The 18,887-nt window shown below is 55.3% G+C and overlaps 2 protein-coding genes across 3 annotated transcripts; one reads left to right on the top strand and one right to left on the bottom strand.

Annotated features, from left to right (window-relative positions):
* Positions 1 to 13,359: 13,359 nt before the first annotated feature.
* Positions 13,360 to 17,223, bottom strand: CUNH17orf107 (chromosome unknown C17orf107 homolog). The gene is made up of 5 exons (XM_088028041.1): positions 16,873 to 17,223; positions 16,499 to 16,777; positions 16,070 to 16,396; positions 15,033 to 15,279; positions 13,360 to 14,871 (listed from the first exon to the last, which is right to left on the bottom strand). The coding sequence occupies exons 1-3, from the start codon at positions 17,077 to 17,079 to the stop codon at positions 16,298 to 16,300; spliced, it is 585 nt and encodes a 194-aa protein (XP_087884167.1). The 5' UTR covers positions 17,080 to 17,223; the 3' UTR covers positions 13,360 to 14,871; positions 15,033 to 15,279; positions 16,070 to 16,297.
* Positions 14,083 to 18,430, top strand: CHRNE (cholinergic receptor nicotinic epsilon subunit). Of its 2 annotated transcripts, XM_028125026.2 has the most exons (12): positions 14,083 to 14,163; positions 14,388 to 14,530; positions 14,618 to 14,662; positions 14,773 to 14,882; positions 15,114 to 15,269; positions 15,386 to 15,486; positions 15,808 to 16,008; positions 16,086 to 16,200; positions 17,350 to 17,464; positions 17,678 to 17,864; positions 17,957 to 18,063; positions 18,159 to 18,430. In XM_028125026.2, exons 1-12 carry the CDS (start codon positions 14,118 to 14,120, stop codon positions 18,306 to 18,308), a joined length of 1,476 nt encoding a protein of 491 aa, XP_027980827.2. In that variant the 5' UTR covers positions 14,083 to 14,117; the 3' UTR covers positions 18,309 to 18,430. The 2 variants fall into 2 exon arrangements, with proteins under 2 accessions (XP_027980827.2, XP_087884166.1); XM_088028040.1 differs by having other exon boundaries at positions 15,386 to 16,008.
* Positions 18,431 to 18,887: the final 457 nt, after the last annotated feature.

Raw genomic sequence — 18,887 nt, 5'->3', positions numbered from 1 at the left:
ATTTGGGGGAGTTTATCTTTGGGTTATTCTTTTTTTTTTTAAGATTTATTTTATTTATTTATTAGAAAGAGAGTGAGCATGAGCAGGGGGAAGGGTAGGGAGAGAATCTCAAGTAGACTCCGCACTGAGAGTGGAGTCTGATGCGGGGCTCAATCTCACGACCCTGAGATCAAGACCTGAGCCAAAATCAAGAGTCAGATACTTAACCGACCTAGCCACCCAGGTGCCTCTCTTTGTGTTATTCTTTGGGTTTGTCCTATTTGGGGTTTGCTTGACTTCTTGCATGTCTGTTTATGTTTCTTTACAAATTTGAGTAGTCTCTCAGGACACCTGGGTGGCTCAGATGGTTAAGTGTGTGCTTTTGGCTCAGGTCATGATCTACAGGTCCTGGGATCGAGTCCTGCATAGGGCTCTCAGCTCAACATGGTAGATGTTTTATTAGAGTCCCAGAGCTTCCTGAGATTTCCTTTTTTAAGATTTATTTATTTTAGAGACAGAGAGAGGGCACAAGTGGAAAAGGGGTAGGACCAGAGGGTAGAGGGACAAGCAGAGTCCCCATTGAGCAGGGAGCCCAATGTGGGGCTTGATCCCAGGACCCTGAGATCCTGACCTGAGCTGAAATCAAGAGCCAGACGCTTCACCGACTGAGCCACCCGGGCGCCCCAACCCCCCCCCCCCACCTTTTTAGAGTCTGTTTTCTCTCTGTTGTTCGGAAAGGGTGATTTCTATAGCTGCATCTTCCAGCCCACTGATTCTTTTCTCTGTTCTCGCCATTGTGTTGCGGGGCCCACTCCCTGAGCTTTAATTTCAGTCGTCCTGCCTTTCAGCTCTACAATCTCCCTCTGGTCCTTCTGTAGATCTTCTTTGCTTTTGCTGAAGTCGGGTCTGCATCTGTCTCAAGTGTATCCATAACGTCTGTTAAAGCATTTTTATCGTGGCTGCTTTAAAATATTTTCCAGAGAATCCTCACACCTCTGTCCTTTGGCTGTTGGCAGCCGCTGGTTGTCTTTGTTATTCATCTCAAGGTCTTTATGGTTCTTGGTATGAGGAATGATTTTTTTTTTTTATGGAAACGTGGCCATTCTTGTATTATTTGATGAGAGTCTGGGTCTAAAACTTTCTGTTCTAGTTGGCTTTTTCTGACACTGCTCTGGAGAGGAAAGACGCCGCCAGGCGGCGTTCGAAGTTCAAGTACCCCCTGTGGTTACCCGCTGGCTCGGGCAAAGTCCCTGCTCCCCTGCTTGGCCTTCCCAGAGAGCCCCCCTGCCCGGCAAGGATGTTGGGGCGCCTCATAACAAGCCTGAGGTGGGTGGAAATCTAGGCTCACCCTTTGGCCTTTGCAGATGTGGGTGTGGCCACACAGTTTGCGGTATTTGGAATAGAGTGGTGATTTTCCAAGTTTTTTTTTTAAATATTTTATTTATTTATTTGATAGAGACACAGCGAGAGAGGGAACACAAGCAGAGGGAGTGGGAGAGGGAGAAGCAGGCTTCCCGCTGAGCAGGGAGCCCGATGTGGGGCTCCATCCGGGGACCCTGGGATCATGACCCGAGCGGAAGGCAGATGCTTAACCAACTGAGCCACCCACGCGCCCCATATTTTCCAAGTTCTGCCTTGTTAGGCTACCCCTCCCCTGGTCCTTTGGCTGGAGAGAGCAGGCTTTTGTTGGGGTATTATTATCATTATTATTTTGTCTATTCTATTCTATTATTATTCCGTCTATTCGGTTCTAATTGCTGACTCCTTCACCTCTTATGTTTATATAGAATGTTCCGGAGTTTAGTTGGACTTAATGGACTGAACAGGGGAAAAGCACATCCAACCCATCTTCCCACAAGCAGAAATCTCCCCGGTGGCTTTGGCTACCTTTTTACTGGTAACTACTCAATTTCTCATGGTTGGCAATAAACGTACCATGTGAGGGTTAATTTTATGTATCAACCTGGGCCAGACTCACCATTTGTTAACATTTTGTATTGTTTGCTTTATCACTCTTTCTCAAGTGTTATTTCCTGAACTGAGACGAACGTGGAGACATTGTGCCCCTTTGCCTCTCACATTTCCATGTGTATTTCCTAAAAACAAAGACATTTTCTTACATAACTGCAGTTTGCTTATGAATTTCGGGAGATTCACTACTGATGCACTAGTATTATCCAGGCTACAGTCTGTGTTCCCATTTTGCCGACTGTCCAAAAAATGTCCCAGGATCCCACCCGGGACCACAGCTCTTTGGTTTCCTATAGTTCCTTAAACTGCCTTTATTCTTTGGACTTTGACATTTTTGAAAACCACAGTCCAGTAACTACACAGAATGTCCTTCGATTATGTAGAATTTCCCTCTGTCTATCTGACGTTTCTCCTGGTTGGATTTGGGGTGTGTGTTTCAGTATCACAGAAGTGAGGTTGCTTTTTCGGGGCAATCATATCAGGAAACACTTTATATCAATTTGACCTAGTTCTGTCCATGTTCACTTTGCTATGTGGTTAAGGTGGAATCCACCGTGCTTTCCCATGGTCAAGATCCTGTTTTTCCTTTTGTTGCTAAGAAGCACTTTTATGGGGAGATATTTTGATGCCATGTAAATATCCTGTTCCCAATTAAACCGTGGCCTATAAATTGCAGCACCCATCGATGGCCCTTGTGGGATTCGATTATTGCCGGGAAGGTTGAAAAACTCTTTTTAGGTGATTTAAATGTATTCCTTTTCCTTGTAGCCGGAAGAACCCGACTAAAACAAAAACATTAGAATCAGAAGCGGGGATTCACGGAACGGATCCCTGGTGTCATCAGGTGGGATAGAGTTTCCACCCAGTGTTGGCCTGGTGAAGCCACTAACTGGGCCGCCTCCTGGGGTCTCTTGGGCTCTAAGGATGGGCCCCTCAGTGGGGCCGTGGTGGATTTGATGGCTCCAGGTCTGGGAATTCCAAGAGGGGGATTGGTCTTTGAGCTCTCTAGGCTGGATTAGTTGCTGTATTGTAAATGCCTACAGCCCTGCCAAAGCTATCATGGTGCTTTGTTTTAACATCCGTCCACCCCTCCAGGTGGCAAACTTTGGCAAACTAAAAGGGTAGACACTGTTCTGTGGACTGAAGAGGAATGACCAAACCCAGTAAGATGCCTCCTTTGGCTTCTTTCCCTGTGTCTCCTGCCTCATGTTTATATGCTTCTGCTAGTACCTTCCTATTACAGCCTTACCAGTGAACCCACCAAAATCCTACCTGCACGCTTGTTGAAAGACACCACTCCTGGAGAATGCACCCTCCTCCCCATTCCCTTGCTCAACAGTGCTGGTCGCTGGTCCCGTGCTTGGTAGTCAGCAGGCTCCAAGGGGAGGGTGTGATGTCCTTTGTTGAGCAGAAATTCTTAACTGTAATGTATTCAGGCCATCAACATTTCCTTTTATGGTTCATGGTCTTGGTATCTTGTTTCAGAAAATCCCACCCCAAGGTCACAAAAATACTCTCCCACATTTTCTGTTGGTCTTAGCTTTCATTGTTTTAAAGTCTTTCCTCCACCTAGAGTTTACTTTTGCGTGTGGTGGGACTTAGGCATACAGCTTTCTTTCTTTTTTTTCCCCTCCTCAGAGGGAGGGAGCTGCTTACCCTCTCTGCTGATCCAACCTGTCCTTCCTGATGTCACTCCACTGTTGGCCCATAACTACCCTACTGTGTGTGCATGGGCAGCTCCTACTGGCTTCCCACAGTTTGTCAGCAACTAAGCAATGCTATAGCTTGTCTTTGTGTATTTTGTGTATGAGTTTGTTGTTGCTTGTTTGCTCTAACTTCTGTGGTCTGTTTTAATATCCGGCAGGGTGATTCCTTCTCCTTTTCTTTGGCTATTCATGGACGTTTATACTATCATAAACATTTCATCTTTTAAAAAAAATTTATTTATTTAAGGAATCTCTACACCCAGGATGGGGCTTGAACTCACAACCCTGAGATCAAGAGTCACGTGCTCTGCTGACTGAGCTGGCCGGGAACCTCTAGACTGTCATGAACATTTTAGAATGAGTTCCTCCTCAAGTTCCTAAGAATTTAACTTACAGATTATTTGGGGGAGAACTGTCATCTTTAATGTTGAGTCAGCGCATCCAAACCAAGAGTTTATCTCCCCATTTACACTGAACTTTTATGGCCTTTAACACTTTTTTTCCATAAAGGTTTTACATAAATGTGAAGAACATCCTTAATAAATTTTAGTTCTTGGGGGTGCCTGGGTGGCTCAGTCAGTTAAGTGTCCGACTCTTGGTTTCGGCTCAGGTCATGATCTCAGGGTCATGGGATCGAGCCTGGTGTCAGACTCTGCACTCAGCTTGGAGTCTGCTTGAGACTCTCTCTCTGTCCCCCTGCTCGTTCTCCCTCTCTCTCTTCCTCTCTCTCAAAGGAATATATAAATCTCTAAAAAAGCGAAGTTTAGTTCTGAATACTTTATAGATTCTGTTACTGTTGTGATAGTTTGTTTTCTATAGCTTCGAGCTGATTATTGCCAGTACCAAGAAGAGCGAGTGGCATTTATAAGCGTTTCTAGCATCCGGCAAAGTCCCTGGCTCTCCTCTTGGTTCCAATGGTTTGCTTATTGCCTCTGCTAGATTTTCCACATATGTAATTACACTGTCACATAATTATCTTTTCCTTTCCCGTCTTACTGCTTCTTTCATTTTCTTATCTTAGTGCGTTGGCCAGGATCACCAGTGCCACCGTGATGACCATCCCGTCCTAGTCCCATCTTTACACATAAGGCTTTTTCAAGTTCAGGATGCTGTTTTCTGAAGTTTTTAAAAGCTGATATTATGCATTACACTCTGTGCATTTTCCTATTTCTAATCAAAGAAGCGTGCGGGTCTTTCTCTGTGAATCCACTAGCGCAATTAATAATATGGGTAGACTTTCTGATGATAAACCATTTGAATTGGTAGAAATGGTCTCAGCTGCGTGTCGAAGAATACCAGCAAAGCTTTCTTAAAACCCAGGGCATTAACTTTTTTTTTTTAAGTTTATTTATTTAAATAATCGCTATGCTCAATGTGGGGCTCATGACCCCAAGATCAAGAGTTGCATGCTCCTCCGACTGAGCCAGCTGCTGGTGCCTGCTACGGCCATTAACTTCTCAACCAGCAGAGAGATGGGCCCTCCCAGGCTGGTCTGGTAGCTCAGTGGCGTCATTCAGTAGGAAGGAGCCCATCCTTCTAATGGGCCATCTCCGGCACACTGGCCTTCTGTCCTCAGCCCAGTCACCTCATGGTGGCAACATGGCTGCCACCTCAAAGGCATGAATCCTGTGGTAGAAGGGAATGAGCTGGAGCAAAAGCACAAAACCACTTTACCTTAGGTGACTCTCCTTTTACCAGCAAAGGACAGACTTTGCCGGCAGCCCTGGCCCCTGGCAGACTTCTAGTGACCTTGATTAGAAATGGATCATGGTGCTTCTGGCTGGGCACATGTGGCTGCCCTCAAAAAGCTGGGGTTCCATTGGGAGGAAAAAATGCACGTCACCCCTGCATTTGTGGGACACGCTGGATGTAATCAGGCTGGACGGTTTCTTTTGCAGTCAACTTTTGGATGTGGTTGGACCGTATTGTATGTAGGATGTTTATGTTTATGTTCATAAGTGAATGAGACCTGTGTTTTCATTTTCTTGTGGTGTCCTTCGCTGAAGTCGGAACTTCCTAAAATGAGTTCGCTTGCCTTCTTTTTCTGTTTTGGGGAGGAACTTGTGGGAAATTAGATGATCCAAAGGAACGTTTGGTAGAAATCACCTATAAAGCCTCCGGGGCATCAGTAGGTGGAGGGGGGGTCTTTTGTTAGATGGACATCACTAGCTGAGCTTTGTAACTGCTTCTCTCTACTTGTACTGATTTCACCCCTCCCCGCCTTTTACATATAAAGTGGCACTTATTTTTAGTAACGAATGAATAAAATGAATTTAAAAACCCAGCCTTGGGATAAAGCGACGAGAATCTCCTGTTTCAGTTTCTTGTCCAACAAAGGCTCTCCCCGTGTTTACAACGATGTGGCTGAAAAAATTAACAGTCAAATGCAGGTATATGTGTTCTCTGCTTTTCGACCATAGGGAGAAACTCAATGTAACTTTGATCATACCTTCCCTTTAAAAATCAGTTTTACATGCTATTAAATAGAAAGGATCAAACAAGGGGGCGCCTGGCTGGCTCAGTAGGTGGAACGTGTGACCCTTGATCTCGTGGTCATGAGTTTGAGCCCACACTGGGGGTAGAGATTCCTTAAAAATAAAATCTTTAGGTTGTGCGTGGGTGGCTCAGTTGGTTAAGCTTCTGACTCTTGATTTTGGCTCAGGTCATGATCTCAGGGTCATGAGATTGAGCCCCATGTCAGGCTCCATGCTGGGTGTGAAGCCTGCTTAAGATTCTCCCTCTCCTCCCTCTCTCTAAAATCTTAGGAGATGCCTGGGTGGCCCAGTTGGTTGAGCATCTGCCTTCAGCTCAGGTCAGGATCTCAGGGTCCTGGGATCGAGTCCCACATCGGGCTCCCTTCTCCGCGGGAAGCCTGCTTCTCCTTCTCCCTCTGCTACTCCCCCTGCTTGTGCTCCCTCCCTCTCTCTCTCTCTCTCAAATAAATAAATAAAATCTTTTAAAAATAAACTAAAAAAAGAGAAAGGATCAAATGATCAGTAAAATAAATGTCTTCTGTAGAAACTGGTTGCATTTAATCAAAATGTGACATGTTATCTAATTCATTTAATACAGAGACAGCTTTCAAAGGCATGACAGTGGTCAGTCCTGATGGGCGTGAATGGATCTGCCTTTATGTTGCTTCAGTTCAAATGAGTAGAATTGAATTTTTTTTTAAAGATTTTATTTATTTATTTGACAGAGTGAGCCCCCAGGCGCCCCCAGAGTAGAACTGAATCCTTCACAGTCAACTATAGGCCCGCTGTTTTGCCATCGCTGATGTGGAGTAGAGTATTGGCAGGAGAAACGTTCATGATGACTAGTTCTCTCCTAACAAAGAATATCAAATGAAGGGTCTTTTTCATGATCTCATCACGGGACTGAGGGGACTTTTGGAAGGAAAATACAGTTGGGCAAGACAAAAACCTTCCCAAGAACATGGCCTGTGTGTCAGAAATGTGTGCCCATAATTGTAAGGAGAAGGCGAGGATGCGAACGTGGAAGGAAAATAGGAATTGTGTCTGTTTTTTTTTTTTTTTTTAAGATTTTATTTATTTATTTGACAGAGACACAGCGAGAGCAGGAACACAAGCAGGGGGAGTGGGAGAGGGAGAAGCAGGCTTCCCGCTGAGCAGGGAGCCCGACGTGGAACTCGATCCCAGGACCCTGGGATCATGACCTGAGCTGAAGGCCGACGCTTAACGACTGAGCCACCCAGGTGCGCAGGAATTGTGTCTGTTTTGTATTTTTCACAACCATCATCCCTTACAGAAATGGACAAGACCCTCAAAACCTGAGCTGGGGCGTGAGCGAGCCAACAGTCCCTGTAAATATTTAAAGGAGCCTCTTGAGCATTAGAACACTGAGGTCTATGCTCTTGAGTGTGGTCCTCTGTGGCGCCCTGAAAGAGTAGGTCTTATTTTTATTATTATTTTTTCAACTTTTAGAAATGGAGTTGTAATTTATACACAGAGAAGCGCACCCATGGCTTTTTTTTAAAAAGTCGAGTTCCAGTTACTTCTAATACAAGTAGAGTAGATACTGTGTGTTCACGGAAGAAGATCCCCAGTGGGTAAGAGTCCACCGAGGCTTCTCGCACCTTTTCCCTGTGAGGACGGCCCCCTCTTGGGGTTGGGGAGGAACCGGGCGTTCCTAGTGGTGGCTCTTCTCGGACTCTGAACCATGTTCTCCGGGGCTTCCAGAACCATCGGCAGGATCTGCGTGGCAGCAGTTGTGGTCCAAACAGCCCTCTCTTTCCGGAGCCAAGCCCACGACGTTCTAGAACGTTCCCTGGAATGCACTGTCTGTTCTCAGAGGAGAACTTACAGGAGACCTGGAATCAGGTAGCCAGAGTACATTCCTCCTCTCCTGCACCGGTGAGTCCCCCAGACTTTGTAGCCACGTGAGTAAAGAGGTCATGTCCTGGGGAGGGTGCGGGTGTCCTCCTGGGCCGGGGGGACCCCTGGCTGTGTCGGCTGCCCCAGATCCCCCCTCCTCTGCCTTCCCTCTCAACTCTACCTCCCCCATCTCTGTCTCTCTCATTTCTGCCCCTCCCTGCGGAATATTCTTAGTATGGAGTCTTCCCCGTTTTCATCTCTCTCCCAAGGAACCGGTGGCCCTCCTGCTCAGGTCTGCGTTCCCCTCCGACACCAGGACCACTGCCCCCCCCCCAGGCATCTCTCCCCGCTCCCCATCGGTGCTGTTACCCTCGGGGAGGTGCCCAGCAGCTCAGGTGCCCCCCCCAACCTCGTGAGCCTTGGATGGTTTCCAGGAACAGAGGAGATGAGCCAGTGGCTCTGGGTTTGTCATTTGCTTGCCTTTGGGTTTATGGTTTGGACCCTACAGAAATATCTTTTTTTTTTAAAAGATTTTATTTATTTGAGAGAGAGAGCATGAGAGAGAGCATGAGAGGGAGCATGAGAGGGAAGAGGGTCAGAGGGAGAAGCAGACTCCCTGCTGAGCAGGGAGCCCGATGCGGGACTCGATCCCGGGACTCCAGGATCATGACCTGAGCCAAAGGCAGTTGCTTAACCAACTGAGCCACCCAGGCGCCCCCTACAGAAATATCTTATGGTTTTTCTTTATGGTCTCTGATTTGGGTCTGCAGGGGAGGGAAGAAAGGGGCCTTCTTCCCTCCAAGATAAAGAATACGCTGCTGCCAGCTTTACTGTAGGACTTTCTTGATTTCATTTTATATTCAGATTATCTGGCCCACCGAGCAGCAGTCGGGAGCTGAGGGTCTGGTGGTTATTTTGATGATGGGTTTTCTAGTTGTCCCAACAGGATTTATGTGATTAAGGCTTATTTTCTATATTAATGTACTATTTTATCTTCAGATTCTCTTATACTGAACAAAAACAGCTCAACCCTCTTCGTCAGCATGAGTAAATCAACGTAACAAGATAGCTTTCACCCGCGGGTTTGGCAAAAATTGTCAAGCTTGATGCTATTCTGTCCTGAGGAGGGCGCGAGGAAGACAAGCATTCTCGTACTCCGTTGGCGTGAATGGTATAAGCGGGTACCTGTTTTTTTTGGAGAACAGTTGGGCAAAAGGCACCAACGTTTTTTGGGGCTTTGTTTTTTTAACGCATTAACTTTTTGTCTCTGCTGTTTCCCTGCTAGGAATTTGCCCATTTGCAAAAGCAGAGCAAAGAGGAATGCATAAATTTGTTCACGCCGCAGAGCAGGTGATCGCAGAACCCAGAACGGTCCGCATCTTCAGTGTCTACCCGTCCGGGCGGGATCCCTTACCTGGGGCGCATGCGTACCACGGAGCACCGCGCAGCATCTCAGGAGAATGAGGGGCCCCGGGGGCGCGGGCCACACACTGCGCCACAGACCAGGTGAGCAGTTGCAGGAAGTTAACGTTCGGTTGCTTCTGTATCCATGTTCGGTCTAGAAAGATGCACATCTGGGGCGCCTGGGGGGCTCAATCGTTAAGCGTCTGCCTTCGGCTCAGGTCATGATCCCGGGGTCCTGGGATCGCGCCCCGCATCGGGCTCCCGGCTCAGCGGGAAGCCTGCTTCTCCCCCTCCCTCTGCCTCTCTCCCTGCTTGTGTTCTCTTTCTCTCTCAAATAAAAAAAATCTTAAAAAAAAAAAAAAAAAAAAAAGGAGGGCGCCTGGGTGGCTCAGATGGTTAAGTGTCTGCCTTCGGCTCAGGTCATGATCCCAGGGTCCTGGGATCGAGTCCCACATCGGGCTCCCTGCTCGGTGGGGAGCCTGCTTCTCCCTCTGCTTCTCTCTCTCTCTCTCTTTCTCTCTCTCTCTGTCTCTCATGAATAAATAAATAAAATCTTTAAAAAAAAACAAAAAAAAAGGAAAGATGCACATTTAACAGAAGCTGTTAACCTTTGGGGAGAGGAACTGGGTGGGAAGAGGCATGATGTGATTTTGCATTTTTTCGTATAGTCGGCTCACGATGTTACATTGGTGTCAGGTGTAACACCTAGCGATTCAACAAGAAAGGTTTGAATTTCATCATGTCTATTCTGGACTTTTCTGTGTTTTAGTGATGGCGTGTGTTTATTTTTTTGAAGAGACACATTATTATTCCATTACAAATGTGAAACATTGGGACAGGTAGGTTGTCACGACTGGAAGGAAAACAGAAGAATTGCAGTTTTGGGATAACGGTTACCGCTGAGAAGGGTGAGGGGTAGTCTGTGGGGGGGCGGGGAACGAGAGGTTTCCGGGGATGGTAAGAGGCTATTTCTTGGCGTGGACGGTGGGCATGTGTTTATTATTGCTCTTTTAACTGGTACAAATATTTTCTATACATACTTGTACACAGTATACACTTTATAATTTTAACAGAAGGCCCTATTAGGTGGGGCAGTAACTACCCTCAGGTTTTAGGTTGGCTTAACTCGACCTTGAGGCCATTCATTCGCTCTTCTATTTCAGACCTTCCTTTGCACTCCGCAGGCCCCTGCTTTATGCCTTTTTAGTTTCCGGCCTTCCCCTGTCTCCCTTAGTACTTTGCTCTCAATGCCACCAACCTGTGAACCTCTCCCAGTAATGTCCCTCCTTGGTCCTGAAAAGCAGGAAAATGCTGTATTCTGGGAGCAAATGGCTCAGACCTGCGCAAGAGTGGACTTATGAATTCATGAATTACCTACGCTTTTATCAAAGACCTGCCGTCTGCCAAGCTGCCCACTAAGTTCTGGGGATGGCAGGGGGAGCTGCCTAGGCCGGTCTGGCCGGCACTGATGGGCGGAGGGAGGGCGCTGCGGGCCGGGCAGACTGGGGAGGGGTCTGCAGGCCCACGGTGGGGGGAGAGGGAGAATCCATGTAATAACGTTTGCCATCCCTACATATAAAGGACAGCATGCATTGCTTTTTTATTGTCAGGAGAATCTTTCTGGGTATTGTGTTATGGGGCACTTTTGTTTTCTTTATGCTAGTTTGCTTTTTTTAATGCTACGACTTTTAAGTCAAAGGGGACTTTGTTGGAAAGATGCAGAGGTGACTCGTTCAAAGGAAGTGCTGAACAACCAGCCTGCAGGTGTCAGTGAGCGTAGCCTGGTCAGGGGTGGGGAGGCCCAAGGCCTTCTCTGGTCTGTGCGTCCCCGGTGCGTTGTCCGTCTCCCCGCGTGGCGACCAGCTGCCCCATGCCTCCGCGTGTAAGCGTCCTGCATGTAAGCGTCAGTGCCCCCAGCAGAGCACACCCTGCTTCCCGAGTCATTGCCGGACAACTGTCAGGGAAGGATTTCCTCAGGCTGGGCTTGGGTTGGTGTCCTCCCCTGGACCCATCAACCCTGGCCAGAGGGTGGGCGTCTCTAAGTACCTGGTAGATCCTCTGGGGTCCCCTGGTTGGAGAAGAAGGGACGGCACTGGGAAGATGTTCCTTCATTTGCACTGACTTATCTGTTCAGTGTTCGTCGAGTGCTTCTGATGTGTGAGGCTCTGGCACTTGTGCTCTGAACACAGTAAACCAGCAAGGTCTCAGCGATCAGAGAACGTGGGTGCTAGTGAGGGGGGACAGTGTAGGAACTGAGGTCGGCCAGGCACTGCCTGGCTCAGCTGAACCCACTCTCCCTGTTGACAGAAGGAAGGGGGCCTCTTTCTGTTGTGTGCAGAGGGGGCCTCATCAGACCAGCTTGGGGATCTCCACCGTGAGCGGACCGATGGCTAAGAATCCAGCCAGGCCACGGAGGGCGGCCGCTGCTCCAAGAGGGCGAAGGAAGTAGTTGCCTGTTTGTTAGGGTGCGATCTTTGGGTCCAGTCTGGAAGTCAAGGTGTCCCCAGGAACAAATCTGTCAGGCTTTGGGGTGTTCATGACAGAAACACAAAGCCCAGGCCTGACTCAGGTGCCTGACCCCATGCACTGAGCAGGAAGCTTGGTGCCTCCAGCAGTTACCACCCTGAGCAAACCTGGAGGAAGACAGGCTCAGCTCTGCACCCGCACCAGCTGTGCACCCGCACCAGCTCCACGCCCAGGCCCCAGCTCCGCGCCTGCACCAGCTCCACGCCCGCACCAGCTCTGCGCCCAGCCCCCAGCTCCACACCTGCACCAGCTCTGCGCCCGCACCAGCTCCGCGCCCGCACCAGCTCCGTGCCCACCCCTGAGACAGTCTTAGGTCAACCCCCTGCCTGTTCCTGGCCTGCACCTGCAGCCTCAGGGCCTCGGGCAGGGGGTTGGGGGGCAGTGGGAACAAAGTCCGAACTTTGCGCCCGAAGAGGGCAGCCGCCACCATGAGAAAGCTGGGCCCACACCGCAGAGGGGCTTACAAGGCAGCGAGAAAAGGCAGGCCGGTCAGGATCCAGAGGAGCACAGAGCAGAGCTGAGGTGGGAAGGGCGGGAGTGGCGGGTCCCTGGAGCTGCCTTGGCCTCCGACACGGCCCCGTCTGTCCCAGTCCTCGTGGAAGCCCACCGGACACCTGCCCTGTGGAGCTGCTTCTTGTAACACAGGGAAGCCAAATGACGCGGTGCCCCAGCTACCCTCGGACCACGCTGCTGTCACCGAAGGCCACCCCCTCCTGCTGGCCGCTACGGTTTATCCAGCTCTAGAATCCGAGTGGCTGGGCCAGGGCAGGGACCTTGCAGGGCCCTTTCACGTCCCATAAACCCCTGCATTTGTCAGAGCTCTTGGCCCAGGGACCATGGAATAGACCGCTGCACAGATCGGAGCCAGTGCATCCACCGGCCGCGTGCATGGAGCTGAGCTGGGCCCAGCACATCCGCTCTGCGGGGCTGGAGGGGAGAGGGCGGAAGGATGAGCCTGTTCGCCGTGGAAGGAGCGGCTTCAAGGACGCCTGGGAAATGGGACAAGCTGCATGGACCCTCTGGCTTTTGGGGTCCTCGCTTGTAACACGGGCGCGAGGAGGAGGGACCTCACAGGTAGAGGAAGAACACCCCAAAAGGACGGACATGAAAGCGTTTTGTCAAGTGTGAAAGGAACACAGCGGCACATGATCAGTAAAGCTGACTGCCGGAGCTCCAGCGTCACTGCCCACCGGCTCTTGTGACCGTGGACCTGACCAGAGTCCCCCTTCGTACTTTCGGGACAACGGAAACCACCTCCCCGGATTAGCATGAGGACGCAATGGGCAAGGCACAAAAAGTGCATGCGCAAACACGGACAGCTTCTTAAAGAAAAAAAACCAGATCCCTGGCACCCCAACTCTGGCATCCTCCTAACTCAGGGCTCTTTGGGGACGGGACCTAGGAATAGGAATTGTAAGCAAGCACCTCAGATGATTGACTAGGGTGGTCCAAAGACACTTTAAGATAAAATCGCAAAGAATCAGTTCAAGTGTACTTGGGGCGGGAAGGCGTTATCACCAGATGTGGCCACAAGGTGGCAGCAGAGAGGCCAGGAGAACCGGGCGTCTGTGGCAGGTCCCGCGAGGGGCCGCGGGTGGGCCCACCTGGGATTTAGGCTGTTGGGGGGAGGCCGCCCTATTGCCGCAGGGTCTCGTTGCCAGGTGGTCTGTTCCTGCCGAGTGATCCCCTGCGGCCGCCTGTCTTATTACCAGCTTTGTGGAGACTTCGCCAGACTCCGCGGGCGGAAACCGCATTGCTGTGGCCTTGGCTGGGCTGGGGGTGGTGGTAACGTGTTCCACGTGAGTGACAGGAGGCAAGGGGTGTCACCTGCACAGGGCGGCTTACTCAAGGGACACCAGCGCATGTTCAGAGCAGGGCCACCCCCTGCCCCCACTGCCAGGCTTGTGGTTCCAGGTGCTCTTCAAGGACCTGCACCTGCACCCGGTTGCTCCGGCCGGAAGAAGGTCGGGTCTGTGGCCGCAGCGCCGGCCAAACAGCGGGCAAAGGATGCTGGGATGGGGCAGCTGCTCTGGGAGCAGCCAAAATGTCTCTGGCTGCAGTAGCGGTGGGAAGAGGATTAGGTGACAGTCCCCTAACCCAGCCCGGAACTAACACCCGCCTCCCTCCCTCCCACACCCTGGCCTGCCCCCCTAAAGCCTGCCAGGGCTCAGAATAACCCCGAGGACCAGACAGCGCGATGGCAGGGGCCCTGCTGGGCACCCTGCTCCTCTTGCAGCTCCTCGGTAGGGACAAGGGTCGGCCACACGCACAGGGAGAGGGACGCCCAGGGACGGGGCAAAGACGGGAAACCGAGAAGCAGGCTTGGTACCTGGCTCAGGAGACAGGGAAGGGCACAGAGCCTCAGAGACACATGCAGCAGAGCCCTGTGCAGACCCGGAGGTGGCAGAGAGGGCCCCCCTCCCAGCCCTTCCTCTGCTGCGAGCCCACCACTTGACCCCATCCCCAGGCGGAGGTGAGGCGAAGAACGAGGAGCTGCGTCTTTACCACCATCTCTTCGACAACTATGACCCAGAGCGGCGGCCAGTGAAGGAGTCTGAAGAGACTGTTACCGTCACCCTCAAGGTCACCCTGACCAACCTCATCTCCCTGGTACGGTACCCCGCCCGCACCCCCGAGCCTGACATTGCACCCCTGGCTCTGGAATCCCACTTCCACCATCCTGACCCTTGTCCGCAGAACGAGAAAGAGGAGACCCTCACCACCAGCGTCTGGATTGGAATCGTGAGTCCAATCTGGGAAACAGCGGGAGGTCTTGGGCCCTTTCTCCCAGTCTCCTGGCGTCAGCAGGTGGGAGGTGCAGGGCACCGGAGCGCACCACCCCCACTCCTTAGGACTGGCAGGATTACCGGCTCAACTACAGCAAGGACGACTTCGGCGGTGTGGAGATCCTGCGGGTCCCCTCGGAACTCGTCTGGCTCCCAGAGATCGTGCTGGAAAACAAGTGAGCGGGGCGGACAGGAAGCCGAGGACCAGGGGCTGGGCTGCACCTGGCGGGAGGGGGGCTCGGCTGCACCTGGGGGGATGGGGACTGGGCTGCACCTGGCGGGAGGGGGGCTGGGCTGCACCTGGCGGGAGGGGGGCTGGGCTGCACCTGGCGGGCCGTGGCTGGGCTTGCTGGGAGGGCGAGGGGGTCGCGGGCCCGGGCGGACGCCGGCTCTGTCGCGGCCCACAGCATTGACGGCCAGTTCGGAGTGGCCTACGACGCCAACGTGCTGGTCTACGAGGGCGGCTCCCTGAGCTGGCTGCCCCCGGCCATCTACCGCAGCACCTGCGCCGTGGAGGTCACCTACTTCCCCTTCGACTGGCAGAACTGCTCTCTCGTCTTCCGGTGGGACGAGCTGCTCAGGGGCGGGAGTGGGGGTAGGGGGGTGACTTCGGGGTGGTGGGGCGGGGGACGGGCCGGGTCCGAGCTTCCCCCCGTGCGGGCCGGCCCTGGTTCCGCAGCTCGCAGACCTACAACGCCGAAGAGGTGGACTTCGTTTTCGCCGTGGACGACGAGGGCGAGACCATCAACAAGATCGACATCGATACCGAGGCCTACACTGGTGAGGCCTCCTGCTCCGAAAACCCGCCCCTAGACGGGGTCCAGGGAGGGGACTCGCCGAGTGCGGTGGCCCCAGGCCATCGAGGCCGGGGCTGGACACCGTCAGCCGGCCTTGACCTTGCCCCTCCCCCGAAAGCACTCTCGACGGTCGCGCCCGAGCGCCCCTCCCCGCCCGAACCGCCTTCGCCCGGACGGCCCAGACCTCCCGTGGCCCCACCAGCCGGGGCGGGCCGGCCACACCCTCTCCCCCGCCCGGAGCCCCAGGTGTCGCGGCCAGATGTGCGGGCCCTCGGGCCGGCTGACCGAGCCTCCCGCCCCGCAGAGAACGGCGAGTGGGCCATTGACTTCTGCCCTGGGCTGATCCGTCGCCCCGACGGCGCCTCCGCTGGCGGCCCCGGGGTCGTCGACGTCATCTACACGCTCATCATTCGCCGGAAGCCGCTCTTCTACGTCATCAATATCATCGTGCCCTGCGTGCTCATCTCGGGCCTGGTGCTGCTCGCCTACTTCCTGCCGGCGCAAGGTAAGGGGCGGCCGAGACCCTAACCCCGGGCGCGCTGCTGGCGGCGGGGCCTTGCTCTCACCGGGCGCTCCCTCCAGCCGGCGGCCAGAAGTGCACCGTCTCCATCAACGTCCTGCTCGCCCAGACCGTCTTCCTGTTCCTGATTGCGCAGAAAATCCCCGAGACGTCGCTGAGTGTGCCGATGCTGGGCAGGTGACGGCGAAGGGTCCCGGAGGGGACCCACGCGCGCGGGCGGGGCCATGGCCACGCGACACGGGGAGCATCTCCGGGGTCCCGGCCCGGCTGGGCTTTATTCGAGCGTGGGGCGGGGCTGGGGCGGCGGGGGGTTCTCCGGTCCCCCGTCCTCCGCGCTGCTGCTGGACGCCACCTTGAGGTCCCCTGAGTATCTCTGTCGGGGGCGGGCCGGCTCAGTGCCCCACCCCCAGCCCCGCCGCGCCCCGCCGCCTCCGGCCCCCAACTCCTCCCCCCTCCATCTCCGTCCTGAACTCACCGGTCCCCCGGCGGTCTCGAGGCCCAGCTGACGCCCCCACTGCTGCAGGAGGGAGGCGGACCCCTGTAGGCCCCGCCCGCACAGGCACAACCACGCCCCCTGCAGCACCAGCCGGGCACTCGCGCCCGCCGCAGCTGCCGCCTGCCGAGCCCCGTGCCCCGCGGCCTGGGCTACCCGGGCCAGCGCTCCGCCCGGGTCCCCGGCGCCTGGGGCTGGGCCCGGGCTGCCGGCGCCGCCGTCCAGTCTCCGCACCTCCTGCTGCAGCCACAGGGCTGAGATCTGCGGTGGGGGGTGCAGGAGTTGGTGGGGGATGCAGGGGTCCCTAAGCCCCTTCCCGCCCCTCGGCAGCCCCCCCGAAGCCCCTCGCGCCCCACCTCGAACAAGGTGGCGCCGCAGCTCACGACGCTGGCCGCGGCCTCTCTCAGCACCAGTCCCAGGGTGGGCTTCGGGGCGGGCGGCCCCTGAAGCTCCCGCGGCTCGCGGGACTCGAGCTCTCGGAACCTCTGCTCCAGATACTCGTGGGCTGCGGCCACGGCGAGTTCCAGGGAGGACAGGAGCGGGGGCTGCAAGGCCACCTGCATAAGGAGCGGGGGCGTCGAGGCCGTCGGGTCACGGGGCAGAGCTCACAGGGCCGCCAGCCGCGGGCGGGGCCGCTGGCGTAGCCTCACCTCCGTGGAGCTGTGGAAGTGGTAGACCCACAGCAGGGTTTCCAGGGAGCTGGGGGTCCCCTTCATGGCCGCCGGCGGAAAAGGCGGCATCGGGTCCGCGCGCGCTGTCTGGCCCCGCTGGGGAGGAGCAGCCTCCCCGGCGGGGAGGGCCGTTTGTGAGGTCACGCGCGGCGGGCCCCGCAGGTACCTCATCTTCGTCATGGTGGTTGCCACGATCATCGTCATGAACTGCGTCATCGTGCTCAATGTGTCTCTGCGGACGCCCACCACGCACACCGTGTCCCCTCGGCTGCGCCACGTAAGCGCCGGGAGGGCGGGGCGCGGCCCCGGGAGGGCGGGGCGCGGCCCCGGGAGGGCGGGGCGCGGCCCCGGGGGGCGGGGCGCGGCCCCGGGGGGCGGGGCGCGGCCCCGGGGGGCGGGGCGCGGCCCCGGGGGGCGGGGCGCGGCCCCGGGGGGGCGGGGCGCGGCCCCGGGAGGGCGGGGCCTCGAGCTCGGCCCGCCCCGCCGCCAGGTCCTGCTGGAGCTGCTGCCGCGCCTCCTGGGCTCGGGCGCGCCCCGCGAGGCTCCCCAGACCACCTCCCCGCCCAGGCGCGCGTCGTCCGTGGGCCTGCTGCTCCGCGCCGAGGAGCTGATACTGAAAAAGCCGCGGAGCGAGCTCGTGTTTGAGGGGCAGAGGCACCGGCACGGGGCCTGGACCGGTGAGCAGAAGGGCCCGGGCGGGCGGGCTGGCGCGGACGGCTGCGGCGGGGCGGGCACCCCGGTGACCCTCCCCTCCCGTGCGCCCCACCAGCCGCCCTCTGCCAGAGCCTGGGCGCCGCCGCCCCCGAGGTCCGCTGCTGCGTGGACGCCGTGAACTTCGTGGCCGAGAGCACGCGGGACCAGGAGGCCTCCGGCGAGGTGGGACAGGCCCCGGGGGGCGGGGGCGGGTGGTCACCTGGAGGCCTCGTCCCTGGCGCCGCGGGAGACGCAGCTTGTGTCCGCCCCCTCCCCAGGAGGTGTCCGACTGGGTGCGCATGGGGAAGGCCCTGGACAACATCTGCTTCTGGGCCGCCCTGGTGCTCTTCGGCGTGGGGTCCAGCCTCATCTTCCTCGGGGGCTACTTCAACCAAGTGCCCGAGCTGCCCTACCCGCCGTGTATGTAGACGGCTTCTCCCCCCGCCCCCATTTCCGGAAGAAAACCGATTTTGAAAAACATGCTGCTGGCCCATGCTGTATTGTGAGCCTTTACCCGCTGCCATAATAAACCCGCGCTTCGCCAACTTCACAGAGATGCTGTGCGCGCCCGCACGTGGGGTTGTCTGCACACGTGGGGTTGTGTCCACGTGGGGTTGTCTGCGCGAGCACGTGGGGTTGTGTCTGCACACGTGGGGGTGTGCGCGCACACGGGGGTGTGTGAGCACGTGGGGGTGTCTGCACACGTGGGGGTTTGTACACGTGGTGTCTGCTCCCACATGGGGGGTGTGTCTGCCCCCACATGGGGGGTGTGTCTGCCCCCACATGGGGGGTGTGTCTGCCCCCACGTGGGGTTGTGCCTGTGCACACGTGGGGTTGTACGCGTGCACGTGGGGGTGTGTGCACGTGCTTGTGTAGGTCCGGCCACCGGTCGGGAGATCGGAAGCAGACGACAGTACTCCAGAAAGCACTCCTCACCCCTCCATCCAGCCTTGCTGACCCCCCAGCTCTGAGCACCCCCCGGCCCCTGTGACCCTCTCACTCTAGAA

This window comes from Eumetopias jubatus, unplaced genomic scaffold (assembly GCF_037043125.1).
Source record: "Eumetopias jubatus isolate StellerSeaLion01/CBP00866 unplaced genomic scaffold, mEumJub1_p1.0 scaffold_10, whole genome shotgun sequence".
Lineage (NCBI taxonomy): Eukaryota > Metazoa > Chordata > Mammalia > Carnivora > Otariidae > Eumetopias > Eumetopias jubatus.
The sequence above is the reverse complement of the archived record's forward strand: the minus strand, read 5'-3'. Positions and strand labels throughout refer to the sequence as shown.

Excerpts from the sequence above, each read along its gene's own strand:
- CHRNE (XM_088028040.1), top strand. The coding sequence starts at position 14,118 with ATGGCAGGGGCCCTGCTGGGCACCCTGCTCCTCTTGCAGCTCCTCG. Across the intron at positions 14,531-14,617 it reads TGACCAACCTCATCTCCCTG|AACGAGAAAGAGGAGACCCT; the intron begins GTACGGTACCCC and ends CCTTGTCCGCAG. Across the intron at positions 18,064-18,158 it reads ACCAGGAGGCCTCCGGCGAG|GAGGTGTCCGACTGGGTGCG; the intron begins GTGGGACAGGCC and ends CCCCCTCCCCAG.
- CUNH17orf107 (XM_088028041.1), bottom strand. The coding sequence starts at position 17,079 with ATGCAGGTGGCCTTGCAGCCCCCGCTCCTGTCCTCCCTGGAACTCGCC. Across the intron at positions 16,778-16,872 it reads GCGGCGCCACCTTGTTCGAG|ATCTCAGCCCTGTGGCTGCA; the intron begins GTGGGGCGCGAG and ends CCCCCACCGCAG. Across the intron at positions 16,397-16,498 it reads TCGAGACCGCCGGGGGACCG|AGATACTCAGGGGACCTCAA; the intron begins GTGAGTTCAGGA and ends CGCCCCCGACAG.